The sequence below is a fragment of the Mesocricetus auratus genome, unplaced genomic scaffold, assembly GCF_017639785.1.
Source record: "Mesocricetus auratus isolate SY011 unplaced genomic scaffold, BCM_Maur_2.0 Super-Scaffold_100676, whole genome shotgun sequence".
Taxonomy (NCBI): domain Eukaryota; kingdom Metazoa; phylum Chordata; class Mammalia; order Rodentia; family Cricetidae; genus Mesocricetus; species Mesocricetus auratus.
In genome coordinates, this window is record NW_024429266.1 from 176,756,457 (window position 1) to 176,773,726 (window position 17,270).

A 17,270-nucleotide genomic window follows, 5' to 3' on the forward strand; every position below is an offset into this window, starting at 1 on the left:
TTTGTTTTGTTGGCCAAAGACATACAGCTATTAATTGAGAATGTTTTTTATTTATTTGCCTAGGAGAAAGATTTTGCTTTGTTGGAAGAAGGGAGATTTAACCAACGCATCTCTTTACTGGGAGCTGCTTCCTGGTAAGTGTGTGGCCACAGGGAGGTTGTGTAATTTGAAACAGATTGCTCTTTAAGCTAGCACTATGGTTCCTGCACAGTTAAAGCCATAGATCTGGACAGTCAAGAAATTAAAACAAACTGAGTAGTCTCGAGCTTTTCCACTGGAGCACCAGTTTCCCTCTAAATCCCAGACTCTTTCCCCATAGAGCAGCTACATGTCATTCTGCTGGGCTTTTAAAATATTAACATGCCTTCAGTTGTTGATTTGAACCACAGCTCCATCTTCTATTAACAGTGTTCACAGGAAGGGAAGAACCGTGAACAAATTGTGAAGGACATCAGAATCAGACAACCACGCTACAGGGACAGTAGAAGGCACAGGACACGAGTTACACATTACATTTTTCTTCTTTGTGCCTGAACAAAACAGAATTGAACTATTTTGCCATCATCATACACTTAATCTCACTGGATAGTTACAAGAGTATTATGGCAGTAAGCATGTGTTCCCCTTCTGTTAAGTGGGAAATAACTCATTCTAAACAGACTTTGTTTAATAATCAGCTTGGTATGTGATAGTTGGAGCATAGCTTTTTCATACTATTTCCAGAGGCTATAAACAGCACATAGAAGGCCTTCAAGCCTTACAAGTCTGTGGTCTAGAAACTATCATTGTTTTCTGTAGGGTGAAACTTGCAGTGTTCTATGATACTTGTATGTTTCATCTTCAAAAGAATGATTCTCGGTTTTTATTCTTTACCTTATAGGATATTATCCAAAGATAACATTTTAAAGAATATATAATTCTAAAAATCAACATAAAGCCAATCTACATATTTCACACTTGTATTTTAGAAATGAGAAAAGGAAAAATAATTTACAATAAAATATTTTAAAATTAAAACATGAATCCTTAGAGTCATAAGGGCAAGCAAAGTGTTTCAAACATTTTAAAAATTGGAAATAAGTTATTTTCTCATACAACACATTCAGACCACAGTTTCCCTCCCTTAATTCCTCCAAGCTCTTCCCATCTCCCCTCTCCCCCAGAGCCATTCCTTTTCCATTTCCCTTCAGAGAAGATCAGGTCTCCAAGAGACAACAACCAAATGCAATAAAACAAGATAGTATAAGACAAGGCAAAAGCCCTCACAATGAAGCTGGGCAAGACAACACAATAGGAGGAAAAGAGTCCCAGGCACAGACAAAAGAGTCAAAGACACACTGATCTCACTGTTAGGAGTCCCACAAAAACACCAAGCTAATGGCCATGACATACGCAGAGGACCTGGTGCAGACCCCTGCAGGCCCCGTGTTAGGGCAAACAACTTTTAAAAACAGTAGCCACCAATTAAATTATTTATTCTTTAGTGACAGCAGATTTCCTTAGCATATCAATGAAGGTTGATGGCAAAAGAACCAGGATTAAGGATGGAGACAAAGAATGAAACAATTGTTCGGGAGTTTGTGCTGGAGGGGTTCTATGTGGCTCAGCACCTGGGCAAGGTCCTCTTCCTGGTGCATCTGCTGGTGTATCTGGCCTCAGTCACAGGAAACACACTCATCATTGCCATCACCTGGACTGATCCTCACCTGCAGACTCCTATGTACTTCTTCCTCAGAAGTTTCTCCTTCTGTGAGTGCTGTTTCATCTCCACTGTAATCCCCAAGCTGCTGTCTATCTTTCTTTTTGGAGACAGAGCAATTCATTTCATTCCTTGTATCATACAAGCTTTTTTCTTTTTGTTTCTTGGGTCAACAATTTTCTTCCACATGGCTGTGATGTCCTTGGATCGCTACCTGGCCATTTGCAAGCCTCTGCACTACCCAACCATCATGAACCCCAGGGTCTGTTTCCTTCTGGTTTTCTTCAGCTATGTGCTTTCCTTCATCCTAATAACTGGTATAATTCTGAATCTTTCCTGGTTGTCTTTCTGTCGCTCCAATGTCATCCCCCATTTCTTCTGTGACCTTGGCTCCTTAATTCATCTCTCCTCTTCAGACACCAAATTTCTTGAAAGAATGGCATTTGGTGTCGCTTTGTTTGTCCTGTTCACATCTGTCATTATAGCTATATTTGCATATAGTAACATACTAATTTCAATAATGCATCTTCCATGTGCCAAGGACAGACAGAAAGCTTTCTCCACCTGCTCATCCCACCTCATTGTCCTCTCTCTAATGTACGGCAGCTGTGTGTTTATATATGTGAAACCAAAGCAAGCAAGCAGGCTAGAGTCCAACAGAGAGGCTGCTCTCGTGAACACAGTGGTGACACCGCTTCTGAACCCTGTCATCTACACTCTGCGAAACAAGCAGGTCCACCAGGCTCTGAGGAATGCATTGTCCAGGGTGAACTTACAAAATAGTATCACTTGCTTCAGAAGGTGAGTCTTCTTGGTCATCTAACTGAAGCTCCCCCTATAGAAACCCTCTCTATAAAATGTCTGTATGGTGATGTAGTTTATGCTAATCTCACTAGATCCCTGCTCCCTTATCTTGCAAAGCCCTTTACAAACTGAAAGCAAAAAAAAATTGTTCAGCACATTCTCCTGAAAATATCATTCGTTTTTTTCCTACACAGTGGCCATATATTCATTCAACCCAGATAGTATTTATGGAGAATTCATATCTGTGAACCATATGTCTGCCGGCTCCATAGATTGTATGAAATGTTATGTCACTTTACATGTGGGTCTTGAACATCTATGGATTTTGCTACTCATGAAGTTCCTGGAAACGATCCTAAAAGGATGCTGACAGATAAGAATCACATTAAGTTGTTAGGCTAAATATAAGTTACCAGTCAGATTCAATATTTGATACATATGATACATTATTTTGCTTGAATTTTCTGATATTTAAGGACAAATATGTAAAATGTTTTCTTTACCACTTTATTTACTGAAGTCAACCTATAAAACCTCAGAAACAAATTGGGTTTGAAACAAATCAATAATAAATGTATTTACTTCTCTCTTTGGATCCATTTATTTTAGAGATATTAATAGTTTAGTGTAACTCTGAGTGCTTGATATACATACTTTAAACTTATCATCATCCATATGTGGTACATATTATTAATATTTTGCTTTAATGGGTTCTTGAAACAAAAAAGTGTAAAACCTCTTAGTATATGAATCTTTTTTCTTAGAATTTAGATTGCAAAAGCCTGTAGCAATTAGGTTGCTAGTAAATGGTCCCATACCAGTTTCTATCTTCTCATATAATAGCTATTTCTGCTAATGTAATTTTAAGTGTCTGCCAGTGATGTTTTGGATTAAGTCAAATTCTGGTTGCCATTTTATATCACAAATTAGTAGAACTCACAATCATAAAAGTTTAGCACATACACACACACACATGAATTAATAATAAAATGTATTAAAATCAAGTCAGTCATGGTTCTTAGATTCCCTGAAGAAGTGACTTGTAGTAAATCTAGAGCAAAGTCAACTAGATTACCCATATGCATGGTGTGTATTTGATCTGTGTGCATGTATTATTTAAGTGTACATTTCCTTTTCTGGATATTTAAAATTAATTAATCAAAGCATATTAAATGTTAATTACTTTAATGCACAATCTCATAAAAAAACTTTAGACTTTCAAAGGATGTTGACTTATGAAACTTTTTATGTATGGAAAAGACTTGATTGTAAGATGTCCTGAGACTTACATCTGTTAAGAGACAGATCCATCTGTGTCTTTTCTGTCTACAAAAAAAAACATTCAGATATTTCTGAGTCAAAAACAACAGCAAAGAATTCTGAGGAGCACTGACAGTGTACACCGCCATCTGTAAACTTTAGAAATCTGACATATGTTCTAATAGTCTTACAATTCAGGTGGAAAGGTGACCATCGTACCTCACAGAAGAGTCAGTCATTCACTCAGGGACTTACACTTATTTTCCTGGGTGCATTTGTTATTAAAAAGATGCTGTCTTCACAAAGTATCTACCAGACACCTGCACTGGACTCTCTCTGGGACATGGAAGTCACAATGAATTTTTTGGGAAATGCTGAATAGAATTCTGGATGTTATTTCAGTGAGCAAAATGTGGTCCCCAGAAGATAGGCTTTTCATAAATTGCCATAAAAAAGGATGAACTTTGAAAGTGATTAAATTTTGGGCTGATAAGATGGCTTAGTTGATAGAGGTGCTTCCTGCCAAGCCTGATGGCCATAGTTTGACCTTCTAAAACTATGTGGTGATGCCCTCTGACCCCATACATGCATTGTGATATTTGTGACTCCCACTAAATAAATTTAATAAAAATTAAAAAATTATTTTTTAAAAAATTCAACTTTTAGGGATCTTATGAGATGGCTCAGTAGATTAAGGCACTTGCCATCAAGATGGATGACCTGACTTTGTTCCCTGGAACCCACGTGATGGAAGGAGAAAATTGATTCTTTCAGATTGTCCTTTGGCATACTCCTTGTGGCATGTGTGTATGTGTACCTCTCTCTCTCTCTCTCTCTCTCTCTCTCTCTCACACACACACACACACACACACACACACACTCACACAGAGGGGGGAGCATACTAGTGAGTAAATAAATGAAAATAACTAAACTTTTAGTTTTAGGATAATTATAGATTCATGCTCACACTTAACTAATACAAAGCATCTCCATGATATCTTGACCTAATTTGCTTCAAAAGTAACATTTGATGTATATCTAATATATTATCTATGCATGTATATTATATAATGAGGCCAGAATACTGGCACTGAAGAGGTCAAATTAAGGCCATTTCTATCATCACCAGGATGCCATTTTTGGTCTCATAGAGCCATGCTCATTTTCCTCCTGACCCAATTACTTTTCAGGTCTCCATTTAATAAAATATTTATTTTAACAAATATATTTACATACACATATATGTGTATATATGTTTATGTATATGGTAAGACTTATGTGTATATATGTAATTATATAGGATACAACCTTTGGAATTGCTTTTTTTTCATTTTTTATAATTACCTGAAGAGTCACTTAAGATATTGTATGTATTAGTAGATCATCTACTTTATTGTTGAGTATTGTTCCATGGTATGTATATATGGTATGTTTTATGTGTACAAACATATACACATATGTGTGTATATATCACATTTTATATGACTGTCTATCTGTTGAAGGACATGTTGCCAGTTTTCATTTTCAGCTACCACCTTCTCTAAAGATTTGAGCACATGTTTATATATACTGTAAGTTTTTATTTCTCTGTAATAAATTCATAAAATGGAATTGTTGGTTGTATTTTAGTTGTATATTGCATTTTAATGACAAACTGGCATTCTGTATTCCAAAGTGGTATGCTATTTTGCATTCTCAACAGCCATCACTGAATAACTCAGTTTCTTCTTTTATATGCTTGCTGACTTTTGGCATTATGAACTGTCTTAAACTACTACCAGATATTAAGGTTCTATTTCTATTAAGAACCGTAATAAGGGTTTGCTGCCCTCCTAACCATCAGTGTTGAAAGGCAAGCGGTTTGGGGGCCTTCAGCTGCCCACACTCATTTCTGCCACCATCCCTAGCTTCCAGTACTCCAGTACACACAGGCAAAGGATCCCGGAACCCCTGACTCCAGCATAAGCTTCTGACTCCCTTCCATCTCTTGGCACAGGCAGGTTACTTCTTCTGCCCCCCAACCCAATCTCCATAGCCATAGGCTTAGCTCTAATCCTGCAGGCCAAGATGTGTTCACCAGCCATGTTTGCCTGGTATCTTAGTGAGGGTTTCTATTATGATAAACACCATGACCAAAAGCAACTCAGGGTGGGAAGCCCCCTCTTATGTTAAACAGAATCTTTTACTCTCAACCTCATGTATAAGTAGGGTTTTTATTTTATTAAAATAGATTTCTCATATAATATATCCTGATAATGCTTCCGTCTCCCTCTACTCCTCCTGGTTTGTTCACACCTCTCCTGCCATCCATGCCCATGCTATTTCTATCTCTCATTAGAAAACAAACAGCCTTCTTGGGGATAATAATAGAATAAAATAATACAAAATAAAATGAACCACATCAGAATGAGGAAAAAAAGCTAAATGAACAGAAGTAAAACAAACTAAGAAAAGGCACAAGAAACATAATCACAGAGACCCACTCACTCCTACACTCGGGACAACCATAAAAACACCTGTAGAGTAAGAAAAGAGGAAAAAAAGTAAAAGTAAAAATAAAAAAGATAGCCGGGCGTTGGTTGTGCACGCCTTTAATCCCAGCACTAGGGAGGCAGAGGCAGGCGGATCTCTATGAGTTCAAGACCAGCCTGGTCTACAGAGTGAGTTCCAGGACAGCCTCCAAAGCCACAGATAAACCCTGTCTCGAAAAACAAAATAATAAAAATAAAAAAGATAAACGAAGAAAACACGATGAGTCAAGGAATTCCAAAGATGCCATTGAATTTGTTTTCTGTTGGCCATCTACTGCTGGTCATGCAGTCTTGTTCCCAGTGAAATTCCCTTGAGAAAACTAGTTTCATTTGCAAGTAGTTATCAGTTGGAGATAGTTTTGGGTTAGGGCTGGAGACATGTGTCCACTTCTCCTTTTAGATCTAGGACCTCAACTGATGCAGACCCATGTAGGCCCTGCGTATGTTGCCGCAGTTTTTATCAGTTCAAACATGTGTCTGTCATGCCGTGTCTACAGGCCTTATTATTTGGTGTCCTCCTGTGGTGATATATTATTTATGATTTATTAAATCTTGCCTGCGGGTTCAGAAAGCAAAGCCTAACAGCCATAGATCCAGGCAGTGGTGGCATACACATTTAACACCAGGACTCATGAGACAGGCAGTTCTGAGTTCAAGACCACCCTGGCCTACACAAGAGTGAAGAGTAACAGAGCTCCTGCCTTTAATCCGGGCACTAGGGAGGTAGAGACAGGAGTGATATGGCTGGGAGGATAGAGTATATAAGGAAAAGCAGTCTCTAGCCACGTTGAGAACATAGCGGTCTAAGTGAATCTGAGGAGCAGTGAAGTCGGGAACAGTCTGAGGATTGCCCCTTTGGTCTGACCTGAGGAAGAGGTAAGAGCTAGCGGCTGGCTGCTTTGCTTCTCTGATCTTCAGCTTGAAGCTTGAACCCCAATATCTGTCTCTGGGTATTTTATTTATTGTGTAACGTCCTCCATTCCCTCTGGCTCTTACACTCTTTCTGCCTTTTCTCCTTCAGGTTTCCTGAGCACTGAGTGGAGGGATTTGATGGAGATATCCCATCTAGGGTTGAATGTTCCAAGGTATCTCACTCTCTGCATAATGTCTGGCTGTGGGTCTCTGTATGTGTTCCCATCTGCTACAGGAGGAAGCTGCTCTGATGCTGGCTTGTGGTGATACTTTGTTTATGATCTAACAAATAAAGCTTGTAGGGGTGAGCGCTATTTATGTATAGTTGGTAAAATCTTTCCCCATTCTCTAGGCTGCCCCTTTGAATGATGGTGTCTTTTGTCTTGCAGAAGCTGCTCAGTTTCACGAGGTCCCATTTATTAACTGTTGTTCTTAAAGCCTATACTAAGGTTGTTTGGTTCAGAAATTTTTTTCCTGTGACAAGTTCAAGGCTTTCTTTTCTATCAGATTCAATGTATCTGGTTCTATGTTGAGATCTTAGATCCATTTGGAGTAGAGTTTTGTGCATTCTTCTACCTGCAGCTATCCAGTTTGACCAGCACCACTCGTTGAAGATGCTGTCTTTTTTCTAGTGTGTATTCTTGCTTCTTTATCAAAATTCAGGTGAATGCTTCATTGCCTGAGGGAGTGCAGGCTTGTAGAGTGTCTATTTATGAGTCTGGATTTCTCTGGTTCTATCCAAAGAAATGTTGTTATTTCCTCCTTTTCATCTCTAACTTCATTAATTTGACTCTTCTCTGTCCATCCTTTAGTTAAATTGGCCTAGGGTTTATTGATTTTCTCAAAGAACCAACTCTTTGTTTCCTTGATTGTATTGGTGTGTGTGTGTGTGTGTGTGTGTGTGTGTGTGTATGTGTGTGTGTGTGTCTTCCTGTTTTACTGATTATGGCACTAGGTTTGATTATTTCTCTCCAGCTATTCTTTTTTGCCATCTATTTTTGGTGTGATTTCTTCTATTTGTTCTAGAGCTTTAAGGTGTGCTTTTAAGTTACTAGTATGAGATCGCTGTAATTTTTTATGTAGACAGTGCTATGAACTTGCCTCTTAGAACTGCTTCATTGTGTTTCATTAAGTTTGGGTATGGTGTGTTTTCATTTTCATTCAATTCTAGAATGTCCTTAATTTTTATTAATTTCTGTCTTGTCTAGTTTTTCATTCAGTAATGAATTGTTCAGTTTCCCAGAGTTTGTAAGCTTTCTGCTATTTCTATTGTTGTTGATAGCCATCTTTAGTTTACAGTGGGCAGACTGGATTCCGGGTGCTAGTTCAATTTTCTTGTGCTTGTTGAGACTTGCTTTGTGTCGAGTATGTAGTCAGTTTTAGATGAAGTCACATAAGTTATTAAGAAGAAGGTTTATTCTTTTTTGTTGTTCTTGTTTGGGGATGATGTTATGTAAATATGTTAGGTCACTTTTGTTCATGTCAGTTAACTGCAGGGTTTCTCTATTTATTTTTTGTCTGAATGACCTGTCTGTCGGTATGAGGGGAATTTTGAAGACATCCACTATCAGTGTGTGTGAGGGTCATTATACGATTTAAGCTGTAACAGTCTTTCTTTTATGACTTTGGAAGCTCTTGTGTTTGCTACATAGGTGTTAACAACTGCAATGCTCTCATGGAGGATTTTTGTTTTGGTGAGTTGGTATCGTCCTTTCCTGTCTTTTCTGATTAGCAGTGGTCTGAAGTCTATTTTTCAGATATTAAAATGGCTACACAGGCTTGATTCTTAGGTCCACTTGCTTGGGATATTTTTTCCATCCTTTAAACCCAAAGTGATGTTTATCCTTGATGTTGAGCTGTATTTCTTGGATGCAGTAGGATGAATCCTGTTTTTGCATTCATTCTGTTAGACTGTATTTTTCATTTCTAGGTTTCCTTTAGTCTGAAATTTCTTTGGTGATTCTTTTTATCTGTTAAATTCTACTTTCATGTTTTGAAATGCTTTTGTCATTTCATCCAACATTTGTGTTGCTGTGGTCTCCATTAAGGTATTTGTTCATATTCTTTTTAAGATCCTTGAGCTTATTTGTGATTACTAGTTTGAAGTCCTTGTCTTGTGCTTCAGCTAAATCACCTTTCTCATGGCCTATCAAAAGAGTTTCTTGATTCTAGAGGAAGCATAGTGTCTAGGCTGCTTATGTTTGTGTTTTTATTCTGAGATCTATATATCTGGAGTTAGGATGTTTCCAGTGTTTCTTAGTGTACATATCTGGTCTCAGCTTGCTGGTTGGGTATTCCATTCTTTGGTTGCTGTTGCCCATTCTGGATCCTCATCAATACCAATATGGTGGCTGTGGAGTCTCAGGTAGAGAACCATTCTGGGGGTGGGGGAGAGTCACAAAGATGGAATTGGCCTAGAAGGAATGACTGAAAGGGACAGTGGTGAAAAATTAGGACTATGGATCCTGGGTCTGTCCCAAAAAGCCAAGTTCTATGGATGGAGGTTGGTTGTGAAGAGAGACTCAGCAGAAGAAGAGGCAGCATGTCTAAGAATTATCCAGAAAGTAATTCTTTCTAGGAGAGGGGTGAGATCTGGGGGAGAGGACAGACGCTACAGGTAACCTGCCTTGATCCAGCCAGTTTTGATGGCTGTGGTTCCCTGGTAAAAAGTTGTTCCGTGGGTTGGCTGAAGGCACTAAGGAAAGGAAATAGGCTATTAAGAGAGGCTCAAATGGTCAGTGTTGAAGAACTGGGCTTTCCTGGTAAGCACTAAGAGGCCCAGTCGTGAGTGGCTGCAGGTAGGCTGGAGGAGGTGCAACCTCTCTCTCTCGTATCTTCTGCTTGGCATCTATAACTAGGTTCCTTCAGCAGCTTGGTCAAATAGTTTCGAACACTTTTCCCCTCATAGCATGACAGTGATAACCAGGCAGCAAGTGGGGCTCTGACAATTCTTTTTTTTTTCTTTTATCATTTTTTATTTTAATTTTAAATAGCTTGTTTTACATGTCAATCCCAGTTCCTCTCACTCCCCTCCTCCCGCACTCCCCTTCCCCCCCAGCCTCCCACCCTATTGCCAATTTCTTCCACATAGGGGATATCTAGAGTCTGTCATTTCACTCCGGGTAGGGTCCAGGCACTCCCCTAAGAGTCCAGGCTGAGAGAGCATCCCTCTTTGTGCTATGGGCACACGATGACTGTTTGTATTCCAGGGATAGACACTGATCCACTGCTCAGGGCCCCATAGGTTGCCCAGGCCTTCTCACTGACACTCACATTTGGGGGGTCCAGATCAGTCCCATGCTGGCCTCCCCACTGTCGGTCTGGGGTCCAAGAGCTCTCCCCTGTTCAGATCAGCTGTCTCTGCTGGTTTTGCCAGCCCATTCTTTGCCAATTTGCTCATCACTCCTCTCTCTCTGTCACTGGGTTCCTTGGGTTCAGTTCAGTGCTTAATTGTGTGTTTGCCTCTGCTTCCATTAATCACTGGATGAAGGCTCCCGGATGGTTATAGACATCAAGTTCATTATCAGGAATGGGCATTCGAGGTGGTCTTTCCACTATTGCTTAGCTTGCCAATTGGTGTTATCCCTTTAGATCACTAGAGATCACTCTGGTGCCTGATCTGTCTTCTAACCTATGATTCCCTCTTCCCCCTATTCTACCCCCACCCACTCAACTTCCCGTTCCCCCATGACCTAACCCTGACAATTCTTGAAAAGAAGGAATGGTTAGAATTTTCCAGCCTTGTGTGTTGATGGAAAGTCTTATGTGAGATTTATGCTGAGAACTATTGAGACCTGAAAGGAGGAAGAGGGCTTGGGAAGAGGTTATAGTCCCTAGCAAACAGCTACAGGGCTTCCAGAATGGATGGGGACTTTGAGAGTAGCACAGGTAATCTACTTGTGTCTCTGTAACACATGGGCATGCTTCAGAGTCGCCACCAGAGAGAAGTTTGGGATCTAACAAGTCCCAAAGGGAGGCAAAGGGTCTAGAGGGAGTTCGTCATTCTTGGCAGTCAGCCACAGGGTGACCAGACTTGAAAAGGACTGTGGATGAGAGAGCAAGTAGCTTGCTTACCTGTTTCTCCATATAATGTTGATGGGTTAGAGGGTCTGTGGAGGAGAGAGATGGGATCTGGTGAGTGTGAGAGGAAGGGCTGGGATGAGGTTGAAATCTTAATAGAAAACCTCAGCAACAGAATATATCATGTCAAAAACAGAGAGTTAAAGATTATAAAGAAGATAGAGAATTTGAAAGACTCAGTAAAGGTTGATGGAATTTAAAAACTCAAATTAAACACAGAAAAAAATTGGAACACTATGAAGAGACCCAGTACTCATTGGAATAGAAGAAGGATAACATCTACCATACATAAGGCATAGGGAATATCTCCAGGAAAATCACATTTCGTTGTATACAGGTATGCCCTTCTACAGCTTGTATTCTCCAGGGCTTTATCTTACTAGCCTGTTAGGTCCATTTGTTTTTTTCCCTCAATATATGTTTTTATTTAAATTAGAAACGTGAATGTTTCACATGTCAGTCCCAGCTCCACACTCATGCTCCTTACTGAATTTTTCATTGGATAATCCACATACAGATGGGGCATTGAAACTGTCCACTATTACTTCAGGACTTAACTTTTTTATTTGTCAGTATGTGGTTATTTTTATTGAGAGCCCTAACACTTAGTGCACATGTATTATTTTGCTGTATTTTTTTGATCGTTTGTTGCTATGTAACACTATTCTTTATCTTTTTGACTTTGGCTTTTTGACCTTTATCAGATCCCAGAATATCTATGCCAGTTTCTTTTCCCTTTCCATTCATCTGAGTGATTATTTTCTATCCCTTGACTCTCAGTCTGTGTTTCTTTGCCAATAGTTAGATTTCTTGGAAACAACTAACAGTTGTAGCTAGCTTTTAATCCACTCCAACTGTCTTCCTCTCATTGTTGGTGAGTTGAGGCTATCTACATAGAAGACTGTTATATTTCTATATTTTCACGGTAATGTTGCTGGTTGATTGGATTATTTAATGTACTTTCTTCCTTACAAGTAGTAGAGGTTTTCTGACTTACAGTGTTTGACAAAATAACTTCATTTCTAGGCCTCCTTTGTTCATCTCATTCTTATGGAATACCCTTTTTTATGTTCTTGTGACTGAGAAGGCCTTTCTTCCTCTTTTCTGAAGGGTTACTTTAAGTATAACCCAGAGGGCTGTCTTGCAGGTAACAAACAGCTTTAGTTTGGGCTTGGGCTTGTCTTGAATTATCCTCCTCTCTCTATATTTAAATATTGCTTCCTTGAATATAGCAATCATATTTTTACTTCTAGGTTTGAGACACACATTCTATTTTTGTTGTTGTTGTTTGGATTTCTGAAGAGAAATCTGGCATTTTGCCTTCAAAAGGAAGTTGGCATTTTGCCCTCAAAGCTGTTAATATTGGGTGGTTTGCTTTGTGTTTTTGGACTCTAGACCACATGGTACATAATGTTTCTTCTCTACACCTCTCTTACGTTTGAATGTCCACTTCTTTCTGTAATTCTGAAGTGTTCCTTTCCATGAACAGATATGAGGCCTGTGCAGCTTTCCCAAATCATGGCACCACATTGCCACATACAAAGTCCATACTCAAGAACCACACAATCGAGTTCAAAATATTGAGGAAAATCTTATGCTGTTTTAAGTAAATCTATACTTTTGTGTTGGCCATATGTGTTCCATGTAGCCTGCTGGCCATGGGTTGAATACACCTGCATGCTTTTAGTGTTTGTATCAGCCCCTTCTCTTCTATGTGAATTCTTAGGTTTAATGTCTTTATCATGCACCAGCATTCTGGGATATTGGCCATGCTTTTATTTTTTATCCTTATTGATGTGTAAATTTAAATTTTCATGAATCTTGTCCTCCATCCTTGATATTCTTTATTCCCTTTGGTTTTCAGGGATGTTTTACACAGTGTTTACTTGTTTTGCAGAGATTTTACTTTCAACACAACAATTTGGATTTCTTTTCAAGATCTCAGTATTCATGGTAAATCCATGTTAATTTTATCCAGAATGTCTTTCCATTTTGCTTCAGGGTCCCAACAGGTGTCCCTTAGGGGTAGGAGGAAGTAGGGATGTCACCAATTACACAGGCATCGGAAACAAGTTAAAACAACAAGCTCAGTTTATTCCAGGAAGGGAAAACCTTATATACCCCCCCAACCCTGCTCCAGAGGAGGAGATCCACTGAGCTGGCATCTGCTGAGGTGATGTGGTCCATAGTCCATGCCATCTCTCGTCAGACTCAGCTGCAGTTGTCAAGGCCCTCTGGCAGACCTAGGCAGGCTGTGAGGAAATACCTACTGTGCATGCTCCGGCTGTCACTCAGGCCCATTGAGGCTCGGTTATCCCTCACCATTTCACTGATCACTTCCTATATGTTCCTGACTTTCTGCTCTGGGTCCTGGCTTGAACTCTTCTATGCATTTTATCTTCTTTCAGGCTGTCTGTCATTCATAACAGAAAATGTGAAGTTGTCCTGTAGCATCTTGCCTCTCAGTACCTTTGAGCTTAGGGTGTGAGGTTAGGATTTGGGGATGCGACATGTTTCTTGGTTTCTCATGTTCTGTAACTTTCTTCATTGGGACACACACATCTTTGGCTTTTTGAGGGGACAGTCTTTTCTGCACTTGAAGACTCAGGCCCAGTACTACTCAACAGGAGAAAATCAATGGCTGGATTAACATCAACATGATATTGAACAAGCCACACGTGATATTGAAATACACCCAAGATCAATACAACCCATCCACATGCATCAGTGACATGAAATGCAAATAGAACTGTAGAATGGAGTTAAATGTTCTGTTAGCTTAACTTTGGTTAAGTGTGGAAACAGTAAGCTAGGCACATAAAGAAAGGAGGAAGATAAGTAGGGAGCAGGTTAGGCAGGTGAAAGAAGTGGGAAGGAGAAGAATGTTGTGGAAGGAAAGAGTAAATAGTAAGAGGTTCAAACATTTCCTAATACTGAAAAAGTTAAAACACAAGGGGGAAGGATAAAAAATAAAAACGGTGGTGAAGCAAAATGAAAGCATTACTAAACATAGGGAGGGAAAAAACACAGGAAGCAAAAAAGAAAGAAAGACGTGCGAAAAGAAAGGAATATTGCCCAATAATGGAAATAGTCTATAAACAAAATTAGATGGGCATATGAAGAGGAATAACAAATTAAAAAATTTAGAAAATAATGTAAAAATCCTGCTAAACATGTAGTTTTTAAAAGCGAGACTCACTGTGGAGAGAATAAAAAAAGATGGGGTGTTGGAGAATTGCTGTGTCCTCAAAACTTGAAGACTGCTTATGGGTGTGAGGAGAGGGCGAGTGTGCGCATACTGTCCACTTGACCTGTGTTCAAGCTGGTAAATTTACTCCTTTGTGTACTAGAGACCTCTACTGGCCACATTTAGCTTTGCACCTGAGATGCGGCGTTTTCTCACAGATCCACCCCCCCCCCCCGGGGAGTAATTAGTATTTGACTGGGGGTGTCTTGGGTGTGTGGGACTCAAACAGGACTCTGTGGTGATTGACTTGTCTTTGTATTTGCAGGGCGGTCACTGTGCTGGTGCGGTGCAGCTTAAATATCAAGCGCATCGTGGAACTTCAGAGTTCTTGGGTTCTCCAGTTTGTTCCAGCTTTTGGCCTCGGCTCAGAGCTATCAAACTGCAAGTTTTTAATCTATTGATGAGATCTGTTCAGGATCGCTGGGCTGAGGCTACTGACCTTAAGAACTTCCCAGCTCGAGTTTGCACCCTTTGTCTCAACATCTGACCCTTCAGCACTCAAGACTTGATCTATGAGCCTGTCCTCACCCAGAATAAGTGATGACTGGCCACTGTAGGCCATGACCTGCTAAAGTTCCTTGATCTCAGGACCCCAGGACAGCTCTGCTTTAACTAGATTCTTTTCTCAAGAGGGCATTTGATCACTGAATCACAGAGCCAAATAAAACGGGCTTTTCTTCTATCACTAATCTATCTGTCGAGAAATCTCCTCTTACAAAACACACAGCAAATTCAACTCTTACAGACTTGTTCTGAGAGTTGATTGCTTGCCCATCTTTCATTTAACTTAAATTTTGAGGAAGTTTCTTCTTGCGTGTCAGAGGCTTTGATGAGGCCACACTCCCCTTATTTATATATGTCACCATCCATTTTCCATCCTATCCTGGTGTCCTTTAAAAACTTCATTGTGCATTTCCAATCCTCTTTCCCTATTTTTGTCTCTGCCATATGATTTATTTTTTCTTACTCCAACTTCCTGTCTTAGTGGCTAATACAGTGATAGCTTTGGCTATCTTACCCAGGAGTCCTTTGTTTTTCATATATAATCGTATATGTGTATAGGCACAATAATATGTTTTGATGCATATATGTTTTGTGTTGAGCAATTGAGGGTAATTATTACATCCATCATTTCAGATATTTTGTGTTTCTTTCCATAAAATACTCAAAGTTCCCAATTTTAGCTATATTTTATCTATATATAGATGTAAGTTGATAACATACCATAACAAATAGGATGAGTAATGGCACGGGGCACATCTTGGAAGAGTGAGACTGGTTTCATAGCTCAAACCCTCACACGTAGAGGTTCTTCCCTTCCCTCTGTAAAAGTTTGTTGAGCAGACTTCAGTGACTCCAAACACACTGTCGTTCCACAAGACTCAAAATTGTGGTTTTTCCTGGATGCAGACATCACCACTTCTCAATATTATTTAAAGAAAACATTGGGAATTGTTGCCATAGCTTGATACAATGCACTTTCAGCTACTTTGAAAAACCAATGTATTTTCATGAAATATAGATGTCCTACTATGCCACTTGAGCTCTGGGTCACATCATTCTATCTATTGTGTGCAGTGTACCTGCCAATCAGCCTCTCTCCACCTTCCTGTTACCTCCAGCTTCTGCAAATCACGGTTTTTACATTGTTATTTTTCATTATTTGTGAGAATTTTATACACGTGTGCATGAAACCTGTGTCCACTCATACCCGCTCCATATTTCCCTCCGCCATCTTTCCCCACCCTCCCAACACATCCCCTGCAACTTTGTGTCCACCTCTCACCATCTTTTCTTCTCCCTCTTCCACCTCCCCCTTCTCATAATTGAGTCCAATTGGTGTTGTCCAAATGTGCATGAGTGCAGGGTCCATCCACTGAATCATGGGAAAGCAACCAGTGGGAGATCTCTCAGAATAGCATGGTTCCACCTCCTCCAGCAGCTGTCTACAGCCCGCAGTTCTCTGCAATGGGCAGGGCCTGGAGAGTGCCTCTCCCATTTGTGCCAGAGTTGTGGCTCCCTTGTTCAGGTAACCACAGATGCTGTGAGTTCATGACTGTAACAGCCATGCCATGTTCAGAAGACAGCGTTTCCCAGCGCCCCTCCCTATCATCCGGATCTCAAATTCTTTCAGCCTCCTCTTACAGCGTTCCCTGAGTCGTGGGTCAGATACAGTATCCCTGTAAATTACCACAAATTATGCTTGTACTTTCTAATACTGTGACATTTTCAATTCTACATTATGAGTTAGGCCATATGATATTTTTATCTTTATGTTTCTGAATTATTTCACTTAACATGCTTCCCAGATTCAAGCATATCCAAAATATCACACTGCATTTTGAATGCCTGACTACAACTCCATTATGTACATAGACTACATTTTCTTTGTCCATCTTTTCTGGTGGATATATGGAGGTTGTGCATTTTGGTGCTGGATAAAATATGAGAATGCAGATATCTCAACACGCTGACTTTATTTTCTTTGGAAATACACCAGCCAGTGTAATTCCTGGTCCACTTGGGAGTTTTGAGTTTGTGAGGGACCCCTAACGCCACTACTTTCTATAATGCTTATTAAAACGCCCATCCCCACCCACACTGGACCGGAGTTCCCCTTCCTTCACATCCTTGCTGGCACTTGTCTTTTTGGTCATAGCCATTCTAACTGTCCTAAGAAAATACCTCATTGTAGTGTGGATTTGCATTTCTTTGATGATTAATTGGTAATATTGAG

The 17,270-nt window shown here is 39.8% G+C and overlaps 1 protein-coding gene across 1 annotated transcript; it reads left to right on the forward strand.

The window, feature by feature from the left end:
- Positions 1-1,520: 1,520 nt before the first annotated feature.
- Positions 1,521-14,934, forward strand: LOC101827020 (olfactory receptor 6C75-like). The gene is made up of 2 exons (XM_005065966.2): positions 1,521-2,500; positions 14,799-14,934. The coding sequence occupies exons 1-2, from the start codon at positions 1,521-1,523 to the stop codon at positions 14,932-14,934; spliced, it is 1,116 nt and encodes a 371-aa protein (XP_005066023.1).
- The last annotated feature ends 2,336 nt before the right edge of the window (positions 14,935-17,270 follow it).

What these genes read in the sequence shown, in the direction of transcription:
- LOC101827020 (XM_005065966.2), top strand. Translation starts at nt 1,521, where the DNA reads ATGGCAAAAGAACCAGGATTAAGGATGGAGACAAAGAATGAAACAATT. An exon ending in AGTATCACTTGCTTCAGAAG is followed by an intron (nt 2,501 to 14,798) that starts GTGAGTCTTCTT and finishes TTGTATTTGCAG; the next exon opens with GGCGGTCACTGTGCTGGTGC.